Here is a 27191-nt window from a genome sequence, read left to right as displayed (position 1 = left end):
TTTCTGAGTTGAGTCAGAAATCTATGTACAGTTTTCTTTGATGTATCCACAAACAATTTGTATGAGAGAATATAGTTTCATATCGTGTGAATAATCGATTTACCCCACCTAAAATGCATACCAAGTCACAATATGTATTTCTGACAGTCTGAATTATGTTATTTTCTATTTCTGTTAAAGAAGCCTGTTACATGTTTTGTTTGATTAAAATAATTCGATTTGGTATGGTCCAATCACAATATTTAAATGAAACTGAATAGTTTATAGTAACATGGGACAATAATGTGTTATAAATGTGTTTTGTGTTCTTGTTTGTCTATGAGTCTGTACTTTACAGTAATATGTTTAAAAACACTACTCCGATCAGTACTAGAATGTTTCCACGGCGGTCTCAAGTAAGACAATCGACAATCAAATATGACATTGCATGATTCATTTTTCTTATTTATTTTTCTATTATTATTATTTTATTACTATTATTCGTATAATGATATATCTTTTTTTTTTTACAATAATGTATACTATATGGTTATGCTCAATATCTACAATTTTAGTATATATTTCTTTGTTGCCTGTTTGTAAATGTGTCCGTTTTCTTTCAACAAGAAAAAAAATGCCAACATAAAAAAAAGGAAAAAAAAGAAGAAAATTGTCTGCTCTGCCGGAGCGCTTGCGCAGAAGTGAAACGTATGTTTTGTCGCATGTTTGCTGACGTCCAACAGTCGACTTGCACTGAAGTCTCCGGGGCTGAAGGCCTAGGGACTTTTTGTTGCTGTTGAAAATTCCAACAAATGCCCGTGTTTTCGTACCCGTTTTGAGCGGGTCATCGTCTTTATGAAGCATTCGTGCCTTGTGTTTACTGCGAAATAAGAGTACGATAGTAGTCGGAGAAGCCAGCTGGTTGTAGGAAGTCAGTGCGAGGAAGCGGCGAGGACTGAAAAAATGACATCTCGGAGGTAACGTTCAGGAGGGCTGACCATGGAAAACAATGTCTGGTGCTTAGCTAGCAAGCTAGCTTACCATCCACAACACTAACGTTGATTGCAACAATATTAGCAAGATGTGTGGGCTAGCAATCTGATATAGATGGTTTATACCAGATCTTTATGTCCCACTTTAAGTCGTGTTTTGACAGTCATTTCGTGGCGGTTAATGCCTTTTCCCCCCAATCTGTTTTAGCTAGCTAGAAGTCATTTTAGACTTGTAACTGCCAGCATCCGTGAAAATTAGACCAAACCTATCACAGGTCTAGCGACCAAAACCTATAACTAGCTACCTAGCAATATTGGCTATGGCTATCTTATTGACATACGGTCATGCATTTGCAAGCTGTGTTCTCCATGGTCATGTAAATATCTGTCCCAAAAGATGCACAGTTGACGTATTCGGTGCATATTATTCTGAGCTGAAGCTGGCTTGGTAGTTCAGCTAGGTAGTTACTGATTAATTAGTTAAGTTGAATAAACATACGTTAATAGGATGTCCCTCACTTTTACTAGATACACCTAAACAGAACAGACTACTGTGATCTCAAGGTAGTCTTGGCTTGTTCACGACCAGGTAGTGTTGACAGCTTCATAACTGACAGGCGCCTTCTTATATTCCCGCTGAGCACTATTTTATATCGTTCGTCTTTTTTGTTGTTGCAAAGGTGGTTCCACCCAAACATCACGGGTGTCGAGGCTGAAAATCTTCTGTTGACCAGAGGAGTTGACGGAAGCTTTCTGGCCCGGCCTAGCAAGAGTAACCCTGGAGACTTCACCCTCTCAGTCCGGTGAGTACAGGGGTAGACTAACAGCACCCTCTGACTGTCTTTGAGGTTGGTAAATTCGGGTTTATTCAGTTGGTCATTCAGTATAAAAATCTAACTGTTAACCTATGGCCTCTAGTTAGTTCAGTTATCCCTGTTCATCACTGCTTCTGTTCAGCAATGTTGCCTTAAGTCTCTTGAAAATGCGCCATATAAAACACAAGTTATTATTATTATTAGGAATTGGTCATTTGGGGAGGGGGTTTAAACTTAGTCCACTCATTCCATCATGGACAGTACTGCAGTGTCTTAGTTGAACATTGTGATGTTCTTCTCTCTAGGAGGAACGGCGCTGTCACCCACATCAAGATCCAGAACACAGGGGATTATTATGACCTATACGGGGGAGAGAAGTTTGCCACTCTGGCAGAGCTAGTGCAGTACTACATGGAGCACCATGGGCAGCTGAAGGAGAAAAACGGCGACGTCATCGAGCTCAAGTACCCGCTCAACTGTGCGGACCCCACTTCAGAACGGTGAGTGGAGGGGGGGGGATGAGTTATCCAATTATCCTTCTCTAGTCGATATATAAAAACAAACATTAGAAGCACTAAACATGATGTGAATGCAATATTAAGGAGATGTGTTGTGCAGTGAACTAGCCTGGCTGCCAGCCCAACTTATTCCCGGCCACAAAAACATTGGGTGGTGGTGGTTGGGAAATTGGGTCTGGAGTAGCTTGTTTGCGGAAAAACTATATCCGAACAGGAGCTGTTCGGACCAATAAAATTCTCAGGGTGGGCTTTATACGATGATGGACAGATGATCAACAGTAACGTAATCAACCACGTCACCAAAGAGCGCTTGGGTTGAATTAGTTTTCGACAAACAACATATTACGTTGCTCTGATTGGTTGTAGGTCCATCCAATTGAGCGAAGAGGCATTTGTTTTACGAGTTCGGTTGAAACACGCCCCATAGTCACAGCCCAACGTAGAGTTATCAGCCTCATATTCTGACTAGAATTATGAGTATGACAACGTCAAGCTAGCAGTGAACTGGTGTGTTCGTGTGGTTTGATGTTTCCTTGATGTTACAATCTTATAGATTCTATGGAGTGTGGTATATAGGAATACCGTTTCTGCAGTACTAAAGATTGAAAGTTTTTTCGATTCGCTGTTTCATCTGAAGCAGTTATTCATCTGTAAAGTGGAACATGCTTCATACTTAAGTCTGTGTGGGAGTCAGGTGGCGGTTAGGGAATCGGGCCAGTAATCTGAAGGTTGCCAGTTCGATTCCCGGCCATGGCAAATGACGTTGTGTCCTTGGGCAAGGCACTTCACCCTACTTGCCTCGGGGGGGAATGTCCCTGTACTCACTGTAAGTCGCTCTGGATAAGAGCGTCTGCTAAATGGCTAAATGTAAGTCTCGGTTGAATTGATTTGTAACGTGTGCTTGAAAAGCAGGCGTGTTGCTTGACCGTGGGCTCCTCTCTTCCTCAGGTGGTTCCACGGCCACCTGTCTGGCCGGGAGGCCGAGAAGCTGCTGACCGAGAAGGGGAAGAACGGCAGCTTCCTGGTGCGGGAGAGCCAGAGCCACCCCGGGGACTTTGTCCTCTCCGTCCGCACGGGGGACGACAAGACGGACAGCAGCGACAGCAAACCCAAAGTGACGCACGTCATGATCCGCTGCAAGGTGCCACGTTTACAGTCTCTCTCTGTCTCTCTCTCTCTGTCTGCTTTCTCTCTGTCTTCTCTTTCTCTTTGTCTCTCTTTCTGTCTCTCTCTCTTTCTCTCTTTTTCTGTCTACTCCTCCTCCCTGCGAAGGCCAGCTTGAGGAAATGCCGCTGTTTGTTACAAAATGTCGTAGCAATAACGAGATTGTAATGTTGCATTCTTATTTGACTATAAATAGAGTTTTTGGACATGGCCTTGAATTCAGGGAAGGCAGGGGGTAGTTGTTGTGATGACCTCATCAAGGTTCTGCAGCATCCAGCTGTCTCCTTGCTGTTTCGAGCTAGAGTCCTCATGTCATATATAGAGCTGTTTGAAGTTCACCCAGTAACCTGTTGACCTGGGAAAGACAGATTTCAAGTTTTACAAAAAAACGACAAAATGGCTAGTCTTTTCCTACAAATGAGACATAACTGTAGTGGCGTGTGTCGCGTCTGGTCGTGGAGCAGCACGGCTCAACCGCTGTCCTGTTGCTTTGTGGTTTGTCAGCCTGACCTGAAGTACGACGTGGGCGGGGGGGAGAAGTTTGACTCTCTCACTGACCTGGTGGAGCATTACAAGAAGAACCCCATGGTGGAAACCCTGGGCACAGTGCTGCAGCTCAAACAGGTACAGTCTCAGTCCTGCGTTGTCAATAAGACTCAAATCTATTGTATATCAAAATAAATTGAAAATAAACATATTTATAATCATTTTTATACATTTTAGAAAAGTTTAAAAAAAATATATATATATATAATTTTGTATTTTTGAACCACCATGTGGAGTTTTACAAACGTCTTTGAAGTGGCCCTTAGTTGCGTGAGCCGTCTTGTCATAGCTGTGATGATTCTTCCCCTCCCAGCCCCTCAACACCACACGCATCAACGCTGCCGAGATCGAGAGCAGGGTGAGGGAGCTCAGCAAACTGGCCGAGGCCACAGACAAGGTCAAACAGGGCTTCTGGGAGGAATTTGAGGTAAGAAACGCCGCTAGCAAATGGAGCGCGCGACGAGAAGTCCCATCCGTGCTCGGTGTTGACTAACAGCCGGTCTCCCCTGGTCCCCAGACCCTACAACAGCAGGAGTGTAAGCTGCTATACAGCCGTAAGGAGGGCCAGAGAGCAGACAACAAGAACAAGAACCGATACAAGAACATCCTACCCTGTGAGAACCAGCCTCCCTGTTCCACCCCTGCAACCTCACTCTACTTCCTGTCTGTCTACTTCCTGTCTGTGAAGGTGTTTATGCGAGGCGGAGCGGGTACATTTGAATGATATTCTTCTTCTCTCTCCTCCTCCAGTCGACCACTCGCGCGTGGAGCTGAAAGATGGGGATGCAAATGACCCTGGCTCTGACTACATTAATGCTAACATCATCACGGTAGTAAATGAAACCATGGTAAACTCTCTTCATCCTCAACACACACACAAATGTATCAATGCATTGTGGTCGTCCCAACGACAATCCCAGAGCCTTTGTCCACGTGTTAGAGAAACGTAATATCCCGTACAATTTGTAAACTGGTCAAACCCTTGTCTTAACCACTGCGTGCTAACACCAGTCGCCGTAGCTCAACCCGTGTGTATCTGTTACCAGAGTCCTGCTGGTTTGTCGAGCTAGTGTGTTTGAATGCGTAGAGCGAGCGTGTTTTAACGCGGCGCTGCGTCTTGTGTGTGTGCAGCCGGACGGCGAGTCCAAGTCGACCAGCGGCCGGCTGAAGAAGAGCTACATTGCCACGCAGGGCTGCCTGCAGAACACCATCAGTGACTTCTGGAGGATGGTGTTCCAGGAGAACTCCCGGGTCATCGTCATGACGACCAAGGAGGTGGAACGGGGGAAGGTAAACCACCCCTCGGACATTCGTTTTGAAACTTATGTGTCTTCTCTCTGAATTTCACAAACAAGATACCGGTAGACATATAGGGGGTGGGGGGGGGGGGGGGGGTAGAATGCAGTCATGACCATGTTCTGTGGGGTCAGATGGCTGAGCGGTTAGGGAATCGGGCTATTAATCACAAGGTTGACGGTTTGATTCCCGGCCGTGCCACATGACGTTGTGTCCTTGGGCAAGGCACTTCACCCTACTTGCCTCGGGGGGGAATGTCCCTGTACTTACTATAAGTCGCTCTGGATAAGAGCGTCTGCTAAATGACTAAATATAAATGTTCTGAGTGATCCGCCACTGTATTCCCGCAGAGTAAGTGTGTGAAGTACTGGCCTGACGTGTCGGCTCTGAAGGAGTATGGAGCCATGCGGGTCCGCAACGTCAAGGAGACCGCCGCCCACGACTACATCCTACGAGAACTCAAACTGTCCAAGGTTGGACAGGTACGACTCATAGCTCTACCCAACCCTACACAGTGTGTGTGTGTGTGTGTGTGAGTGAGAGAGAGACAGGCGTGTGTGTGTGAGACAGGCGTGTGTGTGTGAGACAGGCGTGTGTGTGAGAGACAGGCGTGTGTGACTCGTGTGTCTGTGTGTGTGTGTGACTAACGTCTGGCTGGCGTGTGTTTCCCAGGGCAACACGGAGCGCACAGTGTGGCAGTACCACTTCAGGGCGTGGCCGGACCACGGCGTGCCCACCGACCCCGGAGGAGTGCTCGACTTCCTGGAGGAGGTCAACCTGAAGCAGGAGAGCATCCTGGAGTCTGGTCCCATAGTGGTGCACTGCAGGTACACACACATACACACACAGTACCCTACAACCAATGGATGCCAATTGAAAACATCCAGCTGTTTCCTCAGAGCAGTGTTTTGTGTTATACATCCAGCTGTTTCCTCAGAGCAGTGTTTTGTGTTATACATCCAGCTGTTTCCTCAGAGCAGTGTTTTGTGTTGTGTCCGCTGCAGCGCCGGGATCGGCAGGACGGGCACGTTCATAGTCATCGACATCCTCATCGACGTCATCCGAGAAAAAGGTAGGTGAACCCTAACCCATCGCTCGTCCTGAGCATGGCAACAAAGGTATAAGTCAAATCAAATTGATTTGTATAGCCCTTTTTACACGCAAGCATGTCACAGAAGGCTTCACATACGCCCATAGAACTGTCCCTCAACCAACCTAAAGGCTGGATGGGGCCAGGAGAAGCCTTTACTAAATGCTCTGCGTGTGTGTGTGTGTGTGTGTGTGTTGTGAAGGGGTGGACTGTGACATAGACGTGCCTAAGAGCATCCAGATGGTTCGATCCCAGCGCTCTGGGATGGTGCAGACTGAGGCTCAGTATCGCTTCATCTACATGGCTGTGCAGCACTACATAGAGACACTGCAGCGTCGCATCGAGGAGGAACAGGTGTGTGTGTGTGTGTGTTTGCACGCTCATGTGTATTTACTTTTTTTTAGTTTTTTTTTTTTTTTATGACATCATTGTTAACCAGATGGGTCCATTGAAAACCTATTCTCATTTCCAGTGACAACTTGTGGTTGTTCAAAGTCATTCTTTTTTTATTTTACTTCTTTTCTCCCTCTCCCCAACCGTCCGTATCCGGGACGCAGAAGAGTAAGATTAAGGGGCGCGAGTACACCAACATCAAGTACTCTCTGTCTGACCTGACCGCTGGAGATCAGAGCCCCTTGCCCCCCTGCACCCCGCTGCCCCCCTGCACCCCCCTCCCCACGCCCACCTGCACAGAGTGAGTGCCCTCACACACACACACACACACACACTCAGACACACCATAAAGCTGTGATGGAGGAGTCTGATGTGTGCGTGTGTTCTGTAGGATGAGGGAGGACTCTTCCAGAGTGTATGAGAATGTGGGATTGATGCAGCAGCAGAAAAGCTTCAGATGAGACTCCACCCCTTTATGCTGTCCCAGTTCCAGGTGAGCTTATGGAAGGAGCTGTTACCTAGGAGTGTCTCTCCCTTTCTCTCGCTCCTTTTTCTCTCCCCTTTCTCTCGCTCCTTTTTCTCTCCCCTTTCTCTCGCTCCATTCTCCCTCTCCCTTTCTCTCTGTTTCTCTTTCGCTTTTTCTCTCTCCTTTCTCTTTTGTTTATGCTTGTTTTGTCTCCCCTCTGCAGGAACCAGAACAAGTTTGTTTGCAAGCTGCACCTTGACTCCTGAGACGTCGTCATGACGACGACACGGAATGACGGACAACATAAAAACAACATGAGAGCGATCAGTGACCAGCGAGGAGTTCACCTCTCCTCATCCTCCTCCCTCCTCCTCTTCCCCCTCTTCCTTCCCTTCCTCATCCTCCTTCCCCTCCTCCTCTTCCCCTCCTCCTCCTTCCCCCCTCCTCTTTCCCCCTCCTCCTTCCCTTCCTCATCCTCCTCTTTCTCCTCCTTCCCCTCCTCCTCTTCCCCCCTCTTCCTTTCCTTCCCCCTTCCTTCCCCTCCTACTCTTCCCCCCTCCTCCTTCCCTCCCTCCTCCTCCTTCTCCCCCTCCTCTTCCCCCTCCTCCTCCTCCTCCTTCGCCCCTCCTCCTCCTCCTCCTTCGCCCCTCCTCCTCCTCCTCCTTCCCCCCTCCTCCTCCTCCTTCCCCTCCTCTTCCCCCCAGCCCTTTCATACTTCATAGTGAAGTGTTGCTCCCTAGATCTAAACCACTGTGACCATGACAGGAGCCTCAGAGTCCCTGACGACCCCCCCCCCCACCCCCCCACAACCCCACACCGCGGCTTGGGTTCAGATTCCTCTCAGACCCACCTGACAAGGGCTGAAGCCAGCGAGCACTCTCCTCAGAGGAAAAACCCCCCCGCTACCCTTCCTGCATCCATATTCATCTCCTTTTCCATTATTATTATCATTTTTTTTGTGCCAATGCATCGTCTGTGTGTTTGTATTAACCAAAGGAAAGAAACATGTATGTTGTTTGTGTGTGTGGGGGGGGTAATGAGATTATTGAGAGCTTCCTCAGAGCTGTGAAAAAGGCCTTTGCCAAAAACATCCAACCTCTCAGCCAATCAGCAGTCGTCTTTTGTGGACGGGGATGAAGGGGACCGTGTGTGCTGAGTTAAAGGGACTCGCCCCATCCTTATATGGAGTCTGCTTTTCACTGTTATGCATTGTATTCTGTTACTGAATGAAGAATTCTGGGTATTGTATCGAGGAGTTTATAAGTTTGTTTGTATCTTAAGTGTTAACATCTAATAGACAGCCCTCCTCGTACAAGACTTGTTTGTCGAGTGTCACAAGTAACTGCCTAGCTAGCAGATTAACTATTCAGGCTGCGTGGGGATTTTATTTCTCTCAGTTTTCTTACAGATTTCTTCGGGACTTTGACAGTGTTTTTGGTTGGGCTCTAGACGTTTTTTCCATTCCCAAGCTCGTTCACAGTGCCTGTAACCCGGCAGTGGCATGGCACTTACTGCTGCAGCCTTGAGCCCCCTGTATCGCCTCTGCAGCAAGAAGCAAGTTTCCTCGTTTTGACTGGTAGGGTGTGAATGGAATTTTCCGTGGAGGTGGGCTGATTTATTTTACAATTTAAGTCCATCTCCTGTGTGTCAAAGTAATTATGGAGATATTAAAAGTTTCAGGGGACATTTAGTTGTTTTTGCCCGTCAGTCTAACAGGCATTAAAACTTGGGCTTGGTTGTCAACTTTTAGATATTATTTTTTTTTATTGCATTATGAGACTTATGTTTTGATGTTTCTTTGTTGTGTTCATTTTAATATCTTGTGTGTACTTTTGAAGCACCACATGAACTTAATTTTCAGTCACTTTTTTCTAGAAGCAAACACATTGAACTCCAGCTACTTAAGTGTTCCTCTTCATAGTTGTCATAGAAACAACAGGCCGTGTATGGTTTGGCTTGTCTTGCTTTGGGAGTCTGACCAGTCAAGAATTTGTGTTCACACACACACACACCCACCATATGTATATAAGTGTGTGCTCAAACAGGGACTGGATAAACAAAAAATGCTTGATTCTACAGTATCTGTGTTTTGCAGCTACAGTGTAATTATTTGTCACACTAAACCACATAACTCTTTGTTGTCCACATAAGAGAAAGTTCTTAGGCTTTGGCGACAGTATTCCTGAGAAGGTGATGCCTTGTTTGATTAAATATAGAATATTTGCAAGTGCTTTACGAAGGCAGTAAGAATCTATTTACTTCATTTCAAATGTGCAACTTTTGTGTGTTTTTTTCATACACTTCCCTCCCCACCTCGACACATCACTGTTTAAAGGCCTTTGAATCACTGCAGTCTTTTTCGGGAGTATCCAAGGTCGCCTAGGTTACCACAGGTCTCCTAGGTTACCGCGGGTCTCCTAGGTTACCGCGGGTCTCCTAGGTTACCGCGGGTCTCCTAGGTTACCGCGGGTCTCCTAGGTTACCGCGGGTCTCCTTCCAAGGTCTACATGTCTGATGTCATCAGAGATCAGTGTATCTCACCACTGAATGTCACTAGAGAGAAACATGCCAGACTGACTTTACATCAGTGCTGAACAACGATGTTTCTAGGCTCTTAAGCCAGTGGATTGGGGTGTTACCTGGCTGTATGACAACAGTGTTATTCGCCTAGTTTAATGTTTGTTTTCATGGGTGGAGAAACCATGTGTTGATTTGAGGGATCCTCAAGTATCTAGTGTACTGTATGTTGTGTGTCTGTTTATTGTATTGTAGGTGAGTTGTCATTGGAAGTTATGTGTATTGAGAGTGTGTGTGGGTGTGTGTGTGTGTGTGTGTGTGTGTGTGTGTGTGTGTGTTGAAAGAACACTGCTGTTTCCGCTGCCTATCTGAATGCCCAGTCTTCACTTGATGTTTCTTCTCTGATCATGAAAGTGCTTTCAAAATTCTCGTCTGTTTCTATCACGTAACCAATTGACATGCATAGATGGGCCTCCTATGCATATGCCTGTGTACGTGTTATAGCTCTACAATAGGAAGACATCGCTTTTTGTTTCATCTCCTCTCAAGGACTAAAATACAGTACTTTAATGTGAATACTGTCATCCTAAACATCCTGAACAAAAAATGAAAAATGTTGATCGCAATGCAAACAAACTCTATTTTTTAACTTGTATATTGTACATGAATATCTTGTAGAAGAGAATGTACTAAACATATCTACATGCCAATAAGATATACTGTGTGTGTATTCCAATAGCTCTCCTTGAAACAAAGTGAGGGCTCTAACCAAGGCTTAAACGGTTTATTGTATTGTATGACTTTCAATGCAGGTAACCATGGTAACTTCCTTGATAACAATAAATGGCAAGCTCACATCTCATTGCATTGTTTTTGTGATTTTTCGGTTTCTTTTTCCGGTACGTTCCGTTTCATGGATACTATTGGACTACTGAGCAATTCGTAGCATGCTCTGACACTGTTAATCAGTTTTCCACATTTCACCCAACAAGGGGCCACAATCCCACCTCCTGCCTCTGCAACCCTTAAAGCCTGCCTCTGCTGTTGTGCAACCATCTATCCTCTTGTTAACCTGCTCCAAGGTTTAGCTGGTCACAAAGCCTGACTTCAGATCAGCAACATCTCCACTAGCCCCCTTGACCAAGAACAGTAAAACTGACCTAAACCCAGATCCTAACAAGGGATAACACTTCCTGTTGTTGAGAGTCAACCGAAGGCTGGAATGAACACAGGCCATGTCACAATTCTCTCAACGTCTGGACGGCTTGTTGGGGAGTAAAGAGCCAAATGGTCAGAAACAATCCCAGTGTTTTTTTGTTTTGTGTCTGATTCTAGGCTAGGGGAAGTTTAGCTCGTCATGTTGGTAACTATTTTTCTTTTGTGTGCCGGATCCCTCCTGCTCACCATGCTTCTGCTGACCCCGCGGAGACCCAAAAACTTCCCTCCCGGTCCTCAACCGGTCCCCGTTTTCGGGAACGTGCTGCAGCTGAGCATGGTCAATCCCATGAGAGACCTGGACGAGGTACTGTGAAGCGTTCATGACTTAAGAATGGTCCGGATGATTAACTGCTACTGTGGAATGTTCACAAGGGTCAGATTTAACCTTCGAACATGTAGATTCACCACGAAAACCTGCATTACATCTGTCCAGGGCAGAGTTTGATGTTTGCGTGTCAAAGACGTTTGGGTTTGTGTCATAGTTGTTTGAGAGACATTTTACCGTTTGATTATTAGTGATTGGTTCTCAAATCGTCCGTGACACCAGGTTTAAAGCGAGATGATGGTTGTTTGTGGCAGTTGTCCAGACGCTACGGAGATGTTTACAGCCTGTACCTGGGGTGGAGGCCGACCGTGATGCTCCACGGTCTGCAGGCGGTCAGAGAGGCTCTGGTGACCAGGGCGGTGGACTTCGCTGGTCGACCGCAGGGCATGATGATCAACCATGTCACTGAAAACAAAGGTGGGAGATTGATGTGAGCAACGAACGGTAGCTGCATTTAGTCGCACTGTAACTGTAGGGGCCGGAGTATTAAAAAATACTTCAGTTCAGACTCAGTGTAGATTAAATGAGATTAACTCGTTCAAAGATTTTAGCTCGGAACACGTATTAAGACATTCAGACAGTAGTGATTGAGTAACAAACGACTGGATACAACATGTAAATCAGAATAATGCGCTAACACGCACCGAACATACCGAAACACCCACACGAAACATTACTAGCCTACATTAGTAAACACCAAAAGGAAAAAACATGAACGTGAATGAAGCCCTGTGCCTGACGCCCCCCCCCCCCCCCCGCCTGTCACCCGCTGCTCCAGGCCTGATCATGGGGAACTATGGCGCAGTGTGGAAGGAACACAGGCGCTTCGCTCTGACCACCATGAGGAACTTTGGTCTGGGGAAGAAGTCCATGGAGGAGAGGATACTGGAGGAGGCTGCTCACGTCTCTGCCTGTCTGGAGAAGACCCTGGGTGAGCGCATCTGGATTGAGTTACTCTGTACAGGTTTCAAATTTCAACCGAAGATCTACTGGGCATCGTAATCCAAAGTCTAAGTCAGTCCTCTGTGGTAACGTGTTCCTGTCTGAAACGTGTCAGGCGAGGCTGTGGATCCTCTCAGGCTAGTCCACAGTGCTGCGTCCAACATTATCTGCTCCGTGCTGTTTGGTCAGCGTTATGATTACGGGGACAAAGTCCTCTCCTTCATCATCAACAGCTTCAAGGAAAACGCACAGATTGCCAATGGGCCATGGGCTGCTGTAAGTCACTACATATTTCCCTGTTTTGCAATTGCCCCCCCGCTCCCCCCCCCCCCCAAAAAAAAAAGAAGTATAGAATGATATCAAATAATCCACTTATTTCCTTCTGGATGCAGATCTATGACACGTTTCCCTTGCTGAGAAGGCTGCCTCTGCCCTTCCAGAAGGTCTTCAAGAACTACAGAGAGCTGAAGAGACACACTGTGGCCGTAGTGGACGAGCACCGACTCACACGCACAGCTAACCAGCCTCGGGATGTGATAGACTGCTACCTCGACGAGATGGAAAAGGTTTGTATTATGAACTGATTGTTCATGATAGTTTGTCTCAAAAAGACCACCACGACATGAACACTACTGATGTACAAACAAGTTAACATAACTCACCACGTAAAACACGAATCGTCGTTTTAATTTAAATGCTTAGTATGAGATCCTATACTTCCTCCTTCCTTTAAAGCCTTGTGTGTGCGTCTTTCTCAGAGAGACCCTGAGAGCTGTGTGCTGGATGAGGAGAGACTGGTCATGCTGTTACTGGACCTGCACTTTGCTGGGACAGACACCAGCTCCAACACCATACTCACTGCCATACTATACCTGGCCACACACACAGATATACAGGGTGGGTGGCTATCTTGGCGCCATCTTGCTCGACCGACACACACACAAACACGCACGTAGGTACACCACACACACACACAGTGTCACGGTACTTTTGTCAGAATGTTTCTCTCTTCCCTGTCCAACTGTCCAGCACGGTGTCAGAGAGAGATAGACAGTGTACTGGGAGACAGGGCGAGCGTCTCGTTTGAGGAGAGGCACCGAATGCCCTTCGTGATGGCCGCCATCCACGATGCACAACGTCTGGCTAACATCGCCCCTTTAGGGGTGTTCCACGCCACAACCAGAGCCACCAAACTCCAGGGCTATGATATCCCCGAGGTAGCCCCAAAAAAATGCATTTTAAAAGCTCTTTTTTTCAGCTGCTATCCTTTTAAACTTCCTCATTTCATATTTTTTGGGGGGTTGCACTTTCTCCCTATCTCTCTCCCTCTCTCTTTCTATCTCTCTCACTCCCTCTCTCTCTCTCTCTCTCTAGGGCACCCTGGTCATCACCAACCTCACCTCTGTGCTCTTCGAGAGCAGCCAATGGGAGCGACCGAATGACTTTCACCCCGCCCACTTCCTTGGAGAAGACGGTCGATTTACAAAACCCGATGCCTTCCTGGCATTTTCCGCAGGTGAAACTGGCAGACTGTGTCAAGTATGATGAACACACCTTTACTATATTTGTCACAGTACTATACTGTACTGTTGATGGCATACAGACAAGGATTGGGGAACACATCAACCTACTGAGGAGAGACACATTGATCATGTTTTCTTGACGGTCGCTAAAGTGCCTTCAGTATACTGGTACATGTGCCAATGTAAACGCAGTGATGTGATGCCATTCTCTGTACCCCCAGGGCCAAGAGTGTGTCTGGGAGAGCTGTTGGCCCGCATGGAGCTCTTCCTCATCCTTGTTACTCTGTTACGTCACTTCCTGTTCCTGTGGCCGGAGGATGCAGGGATCCCTGACTTCACTCCTGTGTTTGGAGGCATCCAGTCACCCCAGCCCTTCAGAGTGACTGTTAGACTGAGAACATCCAGTCACCTTAGCCCTTCAGAGTGACTGTTAGACTGAGAACATCCAGTCACCCCAGCCCTTCAGAGTGACTGTTAGACTGAGAACATCCAGTCACCCCAGCCCTTCAGAGTGACTGTTAGACTGAGAACATCCAGTCACCTTAGCCCTTCAGAGTGACTGTTAGACTGAGAACATCCAGTCACCTTAGCCCTTCAGAGTGACTGTTAGACTGAGAACATCCAGTCACCCCAGCCCTTCAGAGTAGCTGTTAGACTGAGAGCAAACAGGGGTGCTGATGGCTTTGAAATCTGTTTCTCTGAAACATTGCTGTGTATAGAACACTAAAGTTATTAATGTGGGGATAAAATATTCTAGTGTATGAAAACTGGTTGTTGTGTATTTCCTATGAACTACTTTGTGTTTTAGAATTGTCAAATTGCATTTGTTATGATTAGGTCAACTATCTTGTATCCATTAAGTACTGAATGCACCCTATATCTGCGCAAGCTCGAGGACAACCACAAGAGGGCCATCACATCTCAAAGTTTGATTGAATGAAACTGAACTTTAGTTGTTGATTAGAGTAAGTGGTGATATTTTTTTGTGTGGAAAACCGTGTCTTGCTCTTGTGATAAGTACTACAAATTAGCAATTCATTTATACAAAAATAATAATTAAGAAGTAGGGCCGAATTTAATAGTGTACTATTACAAAATGGTCTAAAACAACATTGAACTTTTCTGAGACATCAATTTTAAAATTGATGCTGTCACGTGAATGATATTCCATGTCTTTCTCGTCTTATGATACCGATGACACGCTGCAACCTGCCTGTTGTCAAAATAGTGAACGTGCCACCAGCAACTCTCACCTGAAGGCGGAGTTTAGACAGTTCACATGTGAACACTAACAAGCTTTCTCTCCTGGACTTTGCTCTGATTGACTCGAAAAAAATTCCTCATTCAAACACATTCTCATTTTAAAACATGGTAAGTGCATGAATTACAGTCAGACCTTTCTCTTGGTGTTTCAATAAATGTTCATGTAACCTTGAAGTAGTGTCAAGTTCTTCCTCTGTGCAGAGAACACATTTAAGTTTCACTTTCTCTTGAGGTTGTCACTGTTTGTACATTAAACAGGAGGTCTACACCTAACATGCCAACACTTTCTTAACATTTGATTTAGCCTACCGATTAATTCTTATAATGTAGCCTATACAATCAATACGTGTCAGATTAATTTGTATGTTTATAACCCATGAAATGTAGGCTATAAATCATTAATAGATAGCTACTGTACAATATTGCATACCCTAACCCTAAACTTTAATTGATCATCACAGTCATTGACTAAACAGGGCCGTGAAATATGCAAAGCTTAATAGATGGAAGGTAGGTCCTCACGTTGTACCCTGTCAAATTTAAACCATGTCGGTGTTTCGCTGATGTTGCTGTTTCAGTCCGCGAACAACCGCTTGCGGAAAACTCAGGAAGATGCAGAAGAGGTGAAAGTCATAATGTTGGAGAACATGCAAAAGACGCAAGAGCGCTCCGATAAGTTAGAGGAGTTGGATGAAAGGGCGCAGGATCTGGAAGCGAAGGTGACACCTTTCATTTTCTCTCATTGCCGTTAACACAACTTTTACCCATGAAACTGTTTTTTTTTTTAACTGTATCCCCATGTGCTTGTGTTGACGTTTGTGTCCACAGAGTAAGACGTTTCATAAGAAGTCAGTGAAGCTCAAGAAGCAGACCAAAATGGAGAACCTCAAAGCCAAATGGAAGCTCATTGCTGTTGTGGTTGGGCTGGCTGTGATCATTATAGTCGTGGTCATTATTATGGGGGTCACAAAATCAACAACGGACGTTGTGCACGAAAAAGGAAACCCAATTACTCCAGCACCCGGGGGGAAGTAGAGATGAAATACGGGTTGAGTTAAAACAAACAGTTCTGGTAATATAGAATGGTACTACCGTGTGCACAATTATTAGGCAAGTTGTATTTTTTAGGATTAATTGTATTATTTAACAACTACAGTGCTCTCGGTCAATCCAAAATATCAATGAATACTTAAGTAAAAGTGAGGTTTTGGCTTTCTTACGAGAATATCTGTGTGGACAATTATTGGGCAACTAGTGTGCAAAATTGTTATGCAACTAAAGGAAAAACTCCAATCTCAAATTCGCATGTCACTTTATTTCCATCTTTTAAAGTGAGAATAATAAACAAACAACTACAAATTTACAAATAAAAATTTCTGACCTAAAAAAAAAAATCAGTGACCAATATAGCCACCCTTCGTTGACGATCAACGTATTGTGCAGCAGCAACCACAGCCTCCCAGACACTGTTCAGAGAGCGGTACTGTTTTCCTGCACTGTTTATCCCTTTTAAGAAGGCTCCACAAGTCCATAGGGTTTAGGACAGGAGAGGAAGGGGGCCATGTCATGATTATTTCATCTTTAAGGCCTTTACTGGCTAGCCCTGCAGTGGAGTACTTCGATGCATGCGATGGAGCATTGTCCTGCATAAGAATCGTGGTCTTCTTGAAAGACGCAGACCTTTTCCTGTACCACTGCTTGATGAAAGAGTCTTCTAAAAACTGGCAGTAGATTTGGGAGTTGAGTTTGAGTCCATGTTCAACCCGAAAAGGTCCAACTAGCTCATCTTTAGTAATACCAGCCCACACCAGTACCCCACCTCCACCTGGCTGGCGTCTGAGTGCAGCTCTTTGCCAGTGACTGATCCAGCCACGGGCCCATCTGATTCTGATTCTTCTGATTCTTCTGATTCTGATTCTTCTGATTCTGATTCTTCTGATTCTGATTCTGATCCGGTCCGTCAAGAATCACTCTCATCTCATCAGTCCATAAAACCTTTGAAAAATCTGTCTTTAGATAGTTCTTTGCCCAGTCTTGACGTTTCAACTTGTGTGTCTTGTTCAGTGGTTGGTGGTCGGGTTTCAGCCTTCCTTAGCTTGTTCATGTGTCTGAGCTGAACACTTTGTACTTCTGGGCACTCAGGGTAGGTTGCAGTTCGGGAATAGCACACTGGAGGATAATGGGTTCCTGCTAGCTTCACGTTTGATTCTTCTCAAATCCTTTGCAGTTAGTTTGCGTTTTTTTTTTTCTCAACATGTTTCTTGCGACCCTGTTGACTATTTGCAACACAACGTTGGATGGTTCTGTTATCACGCCCCAATATCTGAGCAATTTCAAGAGAACTGCATCCCTCTGAAAGACCTGTGGTGGAAATTTGATGATTGAGTGTCTGAGGTCAGAAGAATTTGTCTTTATCTGTTTATTCTTGAAATCAAGGAGGAGCAGGTCTAAAACATAAATGAACTATACTGAATGATGAACGGTACTTTTTAAGTGGTTCGCTATTTATTCCAGGGTGAATCGTGAATATGGCTGACATTCCAAATAAAAAGTTCAATAATCAATGATGACAGTCTGTTTTGTCGTTGTAATTCATGTGTTCGCATTAATATCCCATGTATTTTGTTGAGCGTGTTGTAGCCTACCCATTAGCTAACCCTGCAAGTACCTTCTGATTAAGTCTGTATTGGACCTTATTGCAAATGCCAAAACAGGACGTTCATTATGACACCATGTCACTCGTGCAGATTAACATAAGCAAAGTCAACATGTTACACAAAATGACACACGCGCACACACGCTCACTCCTCCCATGGTTCGTTATGCCGTGTGTGTCCTGACCAATTGGAGTACCGATGAAAAATAATGAATGAGAAACAACGTTCCTGATTGGACAGGGTGAACTGGAGCAGAAAACCATTTGCGATATTTGCTTCAGGCGCCTCTAACAACCTCACACCGTAGTGTTTCATTCATTGATATAATTAAGCATGAAGGACCATTAGTATGTATTTACGTGACCTTTGATCGACAGCACTTCGGCTATTATTGTTTCAATTCTTAGGATTTCCTGTGTGATCGAGTTCCTCTTGGGCGCTGGGCTCTAAATGCAGTCCACTCAGCTCTTACAGGACCACTATTAACCTCAGGCTACATTCGCTGATAATGACAAAAGAAGCCTGCTATTAGTAGTTACTTGATCGTAAGTATATTTTACACGTAATTTCTAATCTATGGATTGAAGCATGTGTTTTGAGGGCACATGTTTTAAAGCCCTTTCTACTTTGAGTTAAACACCGTCGGAAGCCAGTGCTAGCCAATGTCTGATCTGAAAGAAATGGTCAAATACAGTTAGATAACCTAACGTTTAAAATGTGTCAAATAACTATTTTTTTTCTTCCCTTAGTTCAAACATGGGCAGTTTAGAAGACACCATTGCATTGACGTCAAGCCTAAAAAATACTCTGGTCTCTTATCACAATCTAAAGGATCATGAATGGAGGATAGCCAAAAAATCAGTAAGTATAAATTGAAGGAATACGCTTTTGTTTTCATAATTTATAATTGTCTGGATTAAATTGGTATATCGACTAGACTAACCCACTGTTGTATTTCATACTAGAAAGATGTCATAGTATGGAGAAAGCAATCAGAAGAGTTCCATGGTTTCCTGTAAGTGACACCGTTCTATAATCTATTTGTCTCCTCTCAAAGAAGTGACAGTCTCTTATAAACCCACCTTTTAATGTAGGCTAGTCCTGTTCATGAGTTTTATGAGTTTTTAAAAACATTTTATTTCAGGTATAAAGCCCAGGGTTTTGTTGAAGATAATCCTTACAGAATAATGGATTATATTCGTCCTGGACCATATAGACTAGACTGGGACAGTTTGATGACATCGATGGACATTGTTAAAACAATCGATAAGGTCTCATCAACTTAATTATTTCCTTAATTCAATTGTTAAATAATTGTCCCCCCCCTCACATATGTATTATTGTTTTGAATGCCAACTGTCAATGTTTTAATGCCAAAGTATCTGTTTGCAGGGGTGTTGTGTAATGAGATACTCAACTGCTGGACAGTTGTGGAACATTATCGCACCTAGAGAGTTCATTGATTTCTCGTACACCACAGATTTCCAGGATGGCCTTCTATCCTGTGGTGGGTTTGTTTACAAAAGAATCAATCGTATCAACACGTCTTTCATACATCAAAAGTAATCTATAGGCCAGATACGTTTTTCTATTGTGGACTCCTTATTGAATGACGGCTCACGTGTCTTCATGCAGGAGTCAGTGTGGACCATGAAGAGAAGCATCCGAGTTTTGTCCGGGGCTTCAACCACCCCTGTGGCTGGTTCTGCATCCCCTCCGACGAGGAGAACAGCCCTCACCGCAGCCTCCTGACTGGCTACATTCAGACAGACCTGCGGGGTATGATTCCCCAGTCAGCTGTGGACACTGCCATGGCCAGCACTCTGGTTAGCTTCTACTCTGACCTGCGACAAGCTCTAAAAGCCTGACCACCAAAGCCTGGTCGGATCAATACATTCTGTCAGTTCGGTTCAGATGGGTCAATCACACACAAACACACTGCAGGGTTCTCAGTGAGTTATTCGGAGTTGTTCAGCAGTCGCAGTTTAGATAATCATTTATGTTGTGTATCTGAGCATCTGGGAGGTAATGGTTGGCTGGACTTTGGAGTTGTTTTGAGTTTTATTGTGTAAGTTTTCTCACATCTGTTTACTGTTCTTATGTAATTTTGTGATGACAATAAATAATTTACTAGGGGAAAGATCCTCATGGACAGGCTACTGTATGAGAATGCTTAGTCAACTTGGTTGAGTCATGGTCATATTTGACAGCAGGTACTAACGAATAATCAGTTGTGACCAGCTGTATGCAACAAATATAGGCAGCTCTGAGGTCTGTTCCAATTTCAAGCACTGCTTTGAACTTTTAGTTAATTTTTAATATTTCATAGAACCAATTATGAAAGGGAATACCTCAACTGGAAATTGAAACATACAAATCACATCCTTCAGATTTGATGCTGTAAAGTTGTACACAGTGCAAGCTCAATAAATATATCATAATAAACAATATCTTACATTATTTTCATGAATGAGGAAAAAAATGATCCCAGGTGCAGATATTAGAAATAATGGCAAGCCTTTTCGCTTTTATTTATTTTATGCTTTACAATGAATTTTCCCCAGTTTGAGTGCAAATCAATGTATATGCTTTCTTCTGCTGTTGTACTTAAATTACATGAAAAATGTATATTAAAGTTTTATCAATTAGTCTTCTTGTCACCGACAGCTTCATTCTCTGATGTATTGTGAACTTTTGAGAATAAGGGTGCTGTCTTGCATAGTATTTGCAAATTTCCACAGGAATTTAAATCGTAAGTAATTAGGTAAAAATACACCATTCAATGTTTTTATTCATTATTTTATTTGTCATTCAAATGATATATTCCCTTTTTATTTCATAGTGTATATATTTAATTTGTCGTTTAAATTCCTCTATGAGCTAGAAGAGAATACCTTGGTAAAATAAATTCTGCTCATCCATCTACAAATAATGTGTCCTGTTTTTCCCCGCTATTGTCTGCTGCGAGACATAAATTACTTGAAAAATGCAAGTTTGAAAAATAACAAGTCGCTGCTTATTTTGTCCAATCACAATCACAATTTGAGAGTAAGTACAACCGTTGACGTTGAAATTTCATAAACCAATGACCAAGGAATAAATAATGATTGACAAGTGTCTTCATAACGTATAGCCAATTAACATTCAAAGGGGAGGGTCCACTTTAAACTATTTATACAGGAATGTGTATCATTTGAATGATTTTGGCAGTTAACCGTTGCAAGTAACAGCGCCAAGGCAGTCATTTAGCCCCTTAAAGTTAGCTAAGTAGTTAACAGATACGTTGTTTTCTTTCTCATAACTTACATTTTTGTATTGAAATTTCATAAAAATGGTAAGTCATAATGGGGAAGATTTGGAACACTTTTTGATAATTTAACCAAAGGTACTGTAGCGAAGATTAGCTAGCTAGAGCTAGCTAGCTTGCCAGGGCTATCTATGTATTGACTAACTAACCTAGTTGCGTTCGCTCTCATTAGGTCAAAGAAACTAAAAGCAAAAACTAGTCAATACTAAAAGTTTAAGTCAACATGGTAACCAATGCACATTGCGGACTAAATACTCTTCTATTTGTATTCTTGTCCATCTAGCGTGAGTGCATTTCCATTCACGTCGGCCAGGCCGGAGTTCAGATCGGAAACGCTTGCTGGGAGCTATACTGTTTGGAGCATGGTATCCAGCCAGATGGCCAAATGCCCAGCGACAAGACAATCGGTGGAGGAGATGATTCCTTTAACACCTTCTTCAGCGAAACCGGAGCGGGGAAACATGTGCCCCGTGCTGTATTTGTGGACCTCGAACCAACGGTTGTTGGTATGGTCATTGCTGCTAAGCCTACAGATCACTCCGCCAACACATAAAAAAAAAAAAGCTAGCTCTAGCTACAATCAACCACGTTTGCTAGCCAGGAAAGTGGCCTACAGGTAGCATTTGGTCAATTTAGCAAAGACTGTCAACATAAAACGTCTAGTACTAATTATCAATTTCTTGATTAATAAACAGACGAGGTTCGCACGGGGACTTACAGACAGTTGTTCCACCCCGAGCAGCTGATAACTGGCAAGGAGGATGCCGCTAACAATTACGCTCGTGGCCACTACACCATCGGGAAAGAGATCGTTGATCTGGTGCTTGACCGAGTCCGCAAACTGGTAAGTAACGGTCTAATCAACGGATCGACAGTGTGCTTGAATAAATCAGAATCACATGTGTCAAGTTATTTATTTTACTTCATTGCTGGTTTGTTTCTCCAGTCGGACCAGTGCACGGGGCTGCAGGGGTTTCTGATCTTTCACAGCTTTGGTGGAGGAACTGGCTCCGGTTTTGCCTCTCTGCTGATGGAGCGCCTGTCTGTAGACTACGGCAAGAAATCCAAGCTGGAGTTTGCCATTTACCCTGCACCTCAGGTATGATGGTAGTCTTGCATTTGTGTTATGTTTTATTCAGCAATACCATGTTTGTGGACACATTGTGATGTGTGATTTAAGGTTTCCACAGCTGTTGTGGAGCCCTATAACTCGATCCTTACCACCCACACCACCCTGGAGCACTCCGACTGTGCCTTCATGGTGGACAATGAGGCCATCTACGACATCTGCCGCCGCAATCTGGACATCGAGCGACCCACCTATACAAACCTCAATCGCCTGATTGGACAGATCGTCTCCTCCATCACTGCCTCCCTGCGATTCGACGGGGCCCTGAATGTGGACCTGACCGAGTTCCAAACCAACCTGGTTCCCTACCCCCGCATCCACTTCCCCTTGGTGACCTACGCCCCGGTCATCTCTGCCGAGAAGGCCTATCACGAGCAGCTGTCTGTGGCGGAGATCACCAACGCCTGCTTTGAGCCGGCCAACCAGATGGTTAAGTGCGACCCACGCCACGGGAAGTACATGGCCTGCTGCATGCTGTACCGTGGTGACGTGGTGCCCAAGGACGTCAACGCTGCCATCGCCACCATCAAAACCAAGCGCACCATCCAGTTTGTAGACTGGTGTCCCACCGGCTTCAAGGGAGGTTACACACATTCCACTCTGAACTAAAACACACCTACACATTACATGTAGTCAGATTGAAAATATTCCTGGTGTGTGTTCTGGTTTGCAGGTGGGCATCAACTACCAGCCCCCCACTGTGGTTCCTGGAGGAGACCTGGCCAAGGTGCAGAGGGCCGTGTGCATGCTGAGCAACACCACCGCCATCGCCGAGGCCTGGGCCAGGCTGGACCACAAGTTCGACCTGATGTACGCCAAGCGGGCCTTCGTGCACTGGTACGTGGGCGAGGGCATGGAGGAGGGAGAGTTCTCTGAGGCCAGAGAGGACCTGGCGGCCCTGGAGAAAGACTACGAGGAAGTGGGGGTGGACTCTGTCGAGGGAGAGGCTGAGGAGGGAGAGGAGTAAACATGGCTGATTTAATCTGAAAATGTCTTGGTTTTTACTAGCAGTTCAATAAAGTTGTTTTCTTTCATGGCTGTGTTGTGGTTTTTGCAGGTTGTCTGCATTTCCTTCCTCTTGAATGTTACTCTTCACTACGTTTACAGCAAAACAGTATTGCCATGTCTACACACGTGGAAGAGGAACTGCACATCAGTGTTTTAAGAAAATAATTTTATTGGTTAGTTTAGAAAGACAGGGTGTTAAGTCATGACAATGCTATAATATGGCAATAGTACCTAGAGTTGTACTGGATGAAAGCACCAGAAGTATGCAAGTTGTTTTTTTCCTAGAAGTTTCTTAAACCTTAACTTTCAAATCTGTCTTTAATTGGGTAGTGTCAAATCAAATTCTAACCACATTCTGTAAATTGTTACAGGCCTGAGAAAAAAATGCATACCTTATTGCAACATGATTATAAAAGCTAAACAGGCTACCTTTTAAGAGGGTAGAGAAGGATTTTACTAATCCAGTTAATGCAGATTCTACTAATCCAGTTAAATAGCACCCATAGATTAATTAAATTAGACTGACAGGATGGACTTATAATGTAGTTTGGCATGAGTGTTAAAATGCATACAGAATTGATTTTGCCCTTGTCCTGTCATCTGGCTTTCCCACTGAAGTGAAACATTTGATTATTCTGTTAAATCAATTTGCATAAAAACCTTCATAACCGGTCTTACACTCTTTCAGAACTGCACAAAACACTCAAATTAACAAGGTTTAGCACGTCTTATAGTGTTTTTCTCTGAGAAGTGCAGAAAGGGCACTGCGCACTTCATTGCCTGTTGACCGCTAGCTAGATCTAGCAAGTCAGCAATGGCACCATTTCCCCAGACCACATACGATCTCCTTTGAACAACTGGAAACCCGCTATATTGGCTCTTCAGCCTTACTGAACTGTAAACAACTTGGATATCCTTGTATGGTCTGTCAATTCTGACATAGTGTTGTTTAAAACTGTGTTAAGTGAGTTAGCCGTATTGATTTTAGCGCACTACATTCAGCTTTACCCTGCCGGATCCTTTTAGAAGAATATGGTCTTGGGAGTTACAGGTCCTCATTACCACACTGGATTCAGAATTTAACCTCACTGTCAGCCACAGAGACAAATATACTACATTTAAAACATACAACATCTGTAGCACCCACCAATCGCCCAAAGTCTTGCAAGTTACCACCAGATACCTTATGTACATTATAAAAGGAGACAGCATTGGGCGTTCCTGTATAAATAGTCTCCAGAAAGCATACATACAAAATTGTGAACCCCTTCGTTCACAATCCAGATAAATTAGGTTAGAGTGAGTTCTCAGGGCACCGCTCAGCTTAAATAGCCATGTATTTTGATGCCAGCAAAGAATCTATGGGTTGAAGCCTTATCCTGTGTCTTCTACGTAGAACGTTAGTCACCGTTCCCTGAATCCCCATCCCTCATTGCATTATGAAGCCAGTTCGGGGGGGAAGGCGCGCGGATGGGGAGGGGTGCTGTGAGACTGCAGGGGCGAAGGGCTGCTGTATGTAAGGGTAACCTGTGGAAGCCAGGCCGGGGAAGGGGTGAGGTGGGTGCGGAACAGCCTGTGTGTAGAGGGGCGAAGGGAAGCCGTTAGTGTACGCAGATGGAGAGGTGGGGAGGTCCAGGGGTCGGGCGGACAGCGACGGGATGTTGGTGGAGGTGCTGGTCTGGGGGAGACGGTGGAGGCCTTTCAGCACATGCTCTCTGAGTTTGTCGATTTTGACCCGGCGGAGGTGGGCTAGATAGCGCCTCCTCTGGTAGTCTTCGATGAAGCAGTCCAGAGAGACATCTCCATCCAGGAAGGCGTCCGCCATGTTCTGTGGAGAAAAAACAAACAGATAAAATAAAAAAACATGCCGTCACAGCGCGGTAGGTTTGTTTTCAAATGGGGGTGGAGCACATTTTAATCGATAACTGAGGATGATAAATATAATTTTCTTTAAAAAATGGTGTGGGGGGGAAGGGGGGGGGCAGCGAGTGTAGATCAGGCAGTTTATGTGTATGCGTGATGTATCTCTATAGTCATGTGAATCACCTCAGTCTCTTCCTCAATCTTGGCTCCTTCCGCTTGCAGCAACGCCAGATGTATGTCCAGAGAATTGTTACCTGAGCTGTGGTCTGTAACAAACAGACAAAACTGTCTGAATACCCAAACAACACTCCACAACACCCATAAATCAATGAAAGTAACATGAAGCAGTTACATCGACCAGATTGCTTGACTGGTTAATAAAAAAACGAAGGATAGTCTCCGTCCGCCTTGGGCGCCACATATCAGCAAACCAACACAGGCATCCTCACTACGGCAAAGAACCAGCAAAACCAGTTCAGCCTGCAAAGGCTCTTCACAACAACCCACATGATTACGAGACCGATAATATCTCTACAGTCACGGATCTATGCATGATCAGTGATTCAAGGTGTCCCCTTTTATGGACTTGATTCAAGTGTGGATTTCCTAAATCCCTCACACGGCAATTCCTTTCTCCGGATGGTTTACCTAGTGTGGACTTGCGTAGCTGGTAGTTGTCGTAGAGGTCCTGTAGGTGGCGGTAGAGTTTGGTCAGGTGGTTCTTCTGGTTCTCCAGACTGGGCTGCAGGTGTAGGTTCTGTTCTGCTAGACTTCTGTTACTGGCCAGTGTAAACTCCTTCATCTGCTGAACCTGCAGCATCTATCTCACATCAATCGGAGAAGCAGGGGGGGGGGGGTCAAAAGGATGAAGAAAGCAAGTGTTTTGACATATTGACAACATTGATATTGACATTGTAAAATCTTGGTACAATGCAGTGTTTCCAGGAGTCATAACAATATAAGTTGTTGGCAAAATCACAATGTATAAATTGCTTGTGAAGCAATGTGTGTCAGATGAGTTCCTGATTTTTTTTTCCTCGTGGCAGGGATAACAGATAGTGAGTAAAACACTCTTATCTGAGAAATGTATCCTGGGCAAACAGAATAGAGCACATTATGTGTGACCCTCCCCAGTGGGATAGTAATGCGCTGTGGTCAAGGTTAAGACCCGACCCGGTCAGAGCCACGATGAGGTCAACAAAAAATCGTTAACTGCTGTGATTAGGCTACACATCCTTGATTGGGGAAAAACTGTTGACTTTATGAAATAAAAACAATGGTTGACATGACACCAAAGCGTCTTTTTTTTTAATCAGTAGACTGCATTGCATAGAACTATGCTGTGAGTGTATGCAGCTAATCTGACAGGCGTTCTTGCTCGTTTGACAGCAGCAGATTGTCTGGACTAACCATAATTTGGGACATCCTTCAAACTCGCCACTGCACTTTGCGTGCTAGTGAGTTACACTACCGCGAAATTAAGACAACATTGCTGTTGAATTTAGCCAAGATTTAAGTCATTTGTAAGACAGCAATACTGTGATGTAGCTAGCTAGTATAATTAGATGCGCAAGCTGGCTAGCACAGTATGCTAAACTTAGTAGCTTGCCAAATGATTTAGTTCACACAATAGAGCTTACCTCATCCATTTCTTTCACGATACTGTTAAGCTTCTCGTCATCTTCAAGCAATTCGTTTAACTGTGTCATAGAAAAAGAATGTAATTTTTCGTTGAATTCGGCCATTTCTCCCAAGATAATTTTATTTGTAGGTTTTCTTGTAGCTAGCTATTTGCAGTAGCTACACAGACAGAAGTACCTAGCAAGGGGCCAGCCAAACCGGAAGTAAGAGCGATATTTTACATATAGGTGCATTCTGACGATGACGTCTCTATCCTCAGACAGAAACCACGGAGGTTTATTTAATAAAAAATAAAAAATTATCTTTATTTTTTATTTGCTGATTCATATTACAATATAAAAGTACAAACATTGGAGAACAACCACAAAGAACAGGACAAAATGACAAATTATTAAAAAATTGTTTCAAAGCTTTTTTATTTGTAATTTGGTGAAATGGTGTAATTTGTAAAATGGTGATAATACTTAAAGTAAATCAGACTTAAAGTGTCTGGGTTTATGAATGTGGAGCAACCACGGATGTTTGTGATGCAGAAAAAA

At 44.3% G+C, this 27191-nt stretch overlaps 5 protein-coding genes across 7 annotated transcripts; 4 read left to right on the top strand and 1 right to left on the bottom strand.

Annotated features, from left to right (window-relative positions):
* Window positions 1–698: 698 nt before the first annotated feature.
* Window positions 699–10638, top strand: ptpn11a (protein tyrosine phosphatase non-receptor type 11a). Of its 2 annotated transcripts, none has more exons than XM_084693312.1 (16): window positions 699–956; window positions 1652–1774; window positions 2092–2286; window positions 3253–3445; window positions 3973–4092; window positions 4328–4441; window positions 4532–4628; window positions 4765–4844; window positions 5146–5304; window positions 5661–5792; window positions 5983–6137; window positions 6315–6382; window positions 6603–6754; window positions 6958–7094; window positions 7185–7286; window positions 7483–10638. In XM_084693312.1, the coding sequence occupies exons 1-15, from the start codon at window positions 943–945 to the stop codon at window positions 7252–7254; spliced, it is 1809 nt and encodes a 602-aa protein (XP_084549438.1). In that variant the 5' UTR covers window positions 699–942; the 3' UTR covers window positions 7255–7286; window positions 7483–10638. The 2 variants fall into 2 exon arrangements, with proteins under 2 accessions (XP_084549438.1, XP_084549437.1); XM_084693311.1 differs by having other exon boundaries at window positions 700–956; window positions 4765–4862.
* A 290-nt stretch (window positions 10639–10928) lies between these two features.
* LOC146220382 (cytochrome P450 2F3-like) lies at window positions 10929–14551 on the top strand. Of its 2 annotated transcripts, XM_084693314.1 has the most exons (10): window positions 10929–11066; window positions 11205–11298; window positions 11574–11736; window positions 12098–12250; window positions 12377–12537; window positions 12654–12827; window positions 13020–13158; window positions 13291–13478; window positions 13636–13777; window positions 14006–14551. In XM_084693314.1, exons 2-10 carry the CDS (start codon window positions 11269–11271, stop codon window positions 14209–14211), a joined length of 1356 nt encoding a protein of 451 aa, XP_084549440.1. In that variant the 5' UTR covers window positions 10929–11066; window positions 11205–11268; the 3' UTR covers window positions 14212–14551. The 2 variants fall into 2 exon arrangements, with proteins under 2 accessions (XP_084549440.1, XP_084549439.1); XM_084693313.1 differs by having other exon boundaries at window positions 11005–11298.
* A 3399-nt stretch (window positions 14552–17950) lies between these two features.
* On the top strand, window positions 17951–20352 carry stard4 (StAR related lipid transfer domain containing 4). Its single transcript, XM_084693617.1, has 6 exons — window positions 17951–18249; window positions 18454–18565; window positions 18670–18719; window positions 18849–18975; window positions 19097–19211; window positions 19340–20352. The coding sequence occupies exons 2-6, from the start codon at window positions 18461–18463 to the stop codon at window positions 19570–19572; spliced, it is 630 nt and encodes a 209-aa protein (XP_084549743.1). The 5' UTR covers window positions 17951–18249; window positions 18454–18460; the 3' UTR covers window positions 19573–20352.
* Window positions 20353–20878: 526 nt separating this feature from the next.
* On the top strand, window positions 20879–23176 carry LOC146220380 (tubulin alpha chain, testis-specific). Its single transcript, XM_084693615.1, has 6 exons — window positions 20879–21038; window positions 21295–21517; window positions 21707–21855; window positions 21958–22110; window positions 22192–22720; window positions 22815–23176. Exons 1-6 carry the CDS (start codon window positions 21036–21038, stop codon window positions 23105–23107), a joined length of 1350 nt encoding a protein of 449 aa, XP_084549741.1. The 5' UTR covers window positions 20879–21035; the 3' UTR covers window positions 23108–23176.
* A 121-nt stretch (window positions 23177–23297) lies between these two features.
* LOC146220379 (vacuolar protein sorting-associated protein 37B-like) lies at window positions 23298–26840 on the bottom strand. Its single transcript, XM_084693616.1, has 4 exons — window positions 26652–26840; window positions 25660–25831; window positions 25195–25277; window positions 23298–24976 (listed from the first exon to the last, which is right to left on the bottom strand). Exons 1-4 carry the CDS (start codon window positions 26754–26756, stop codon window positions 24578–24580), a joined length of 759 nt encoding a protein of 252 aa, XP_084549742.1. The 5' UTR covers window positions 26757–26840; the 3' UTR covers window positions 23298–24577.
* Window positions 26841–27191: the final 351 nt, after the last annotated feature.

The sequence above is a fragment of the Hypomesus nipponensis genome, chromosome 27, assembly GCF_054491055.1.
Source record: "Hypomesus nipponensis isolate SF chromosome 27, ASM5449105v1, whole genome shotgun sequence".
In the NCBI taxonomy this organism is placed as follows: domain Eukaryota; kingdom Metazoa; phylum Chordata; class Actinopteri; order Osmeriformes; family Osmeridae; genus Hypomesus; species Hypomesus nipponensis.
This window is presented reverse-complemented; position numbering and strand designations above follow the sequence as displayed.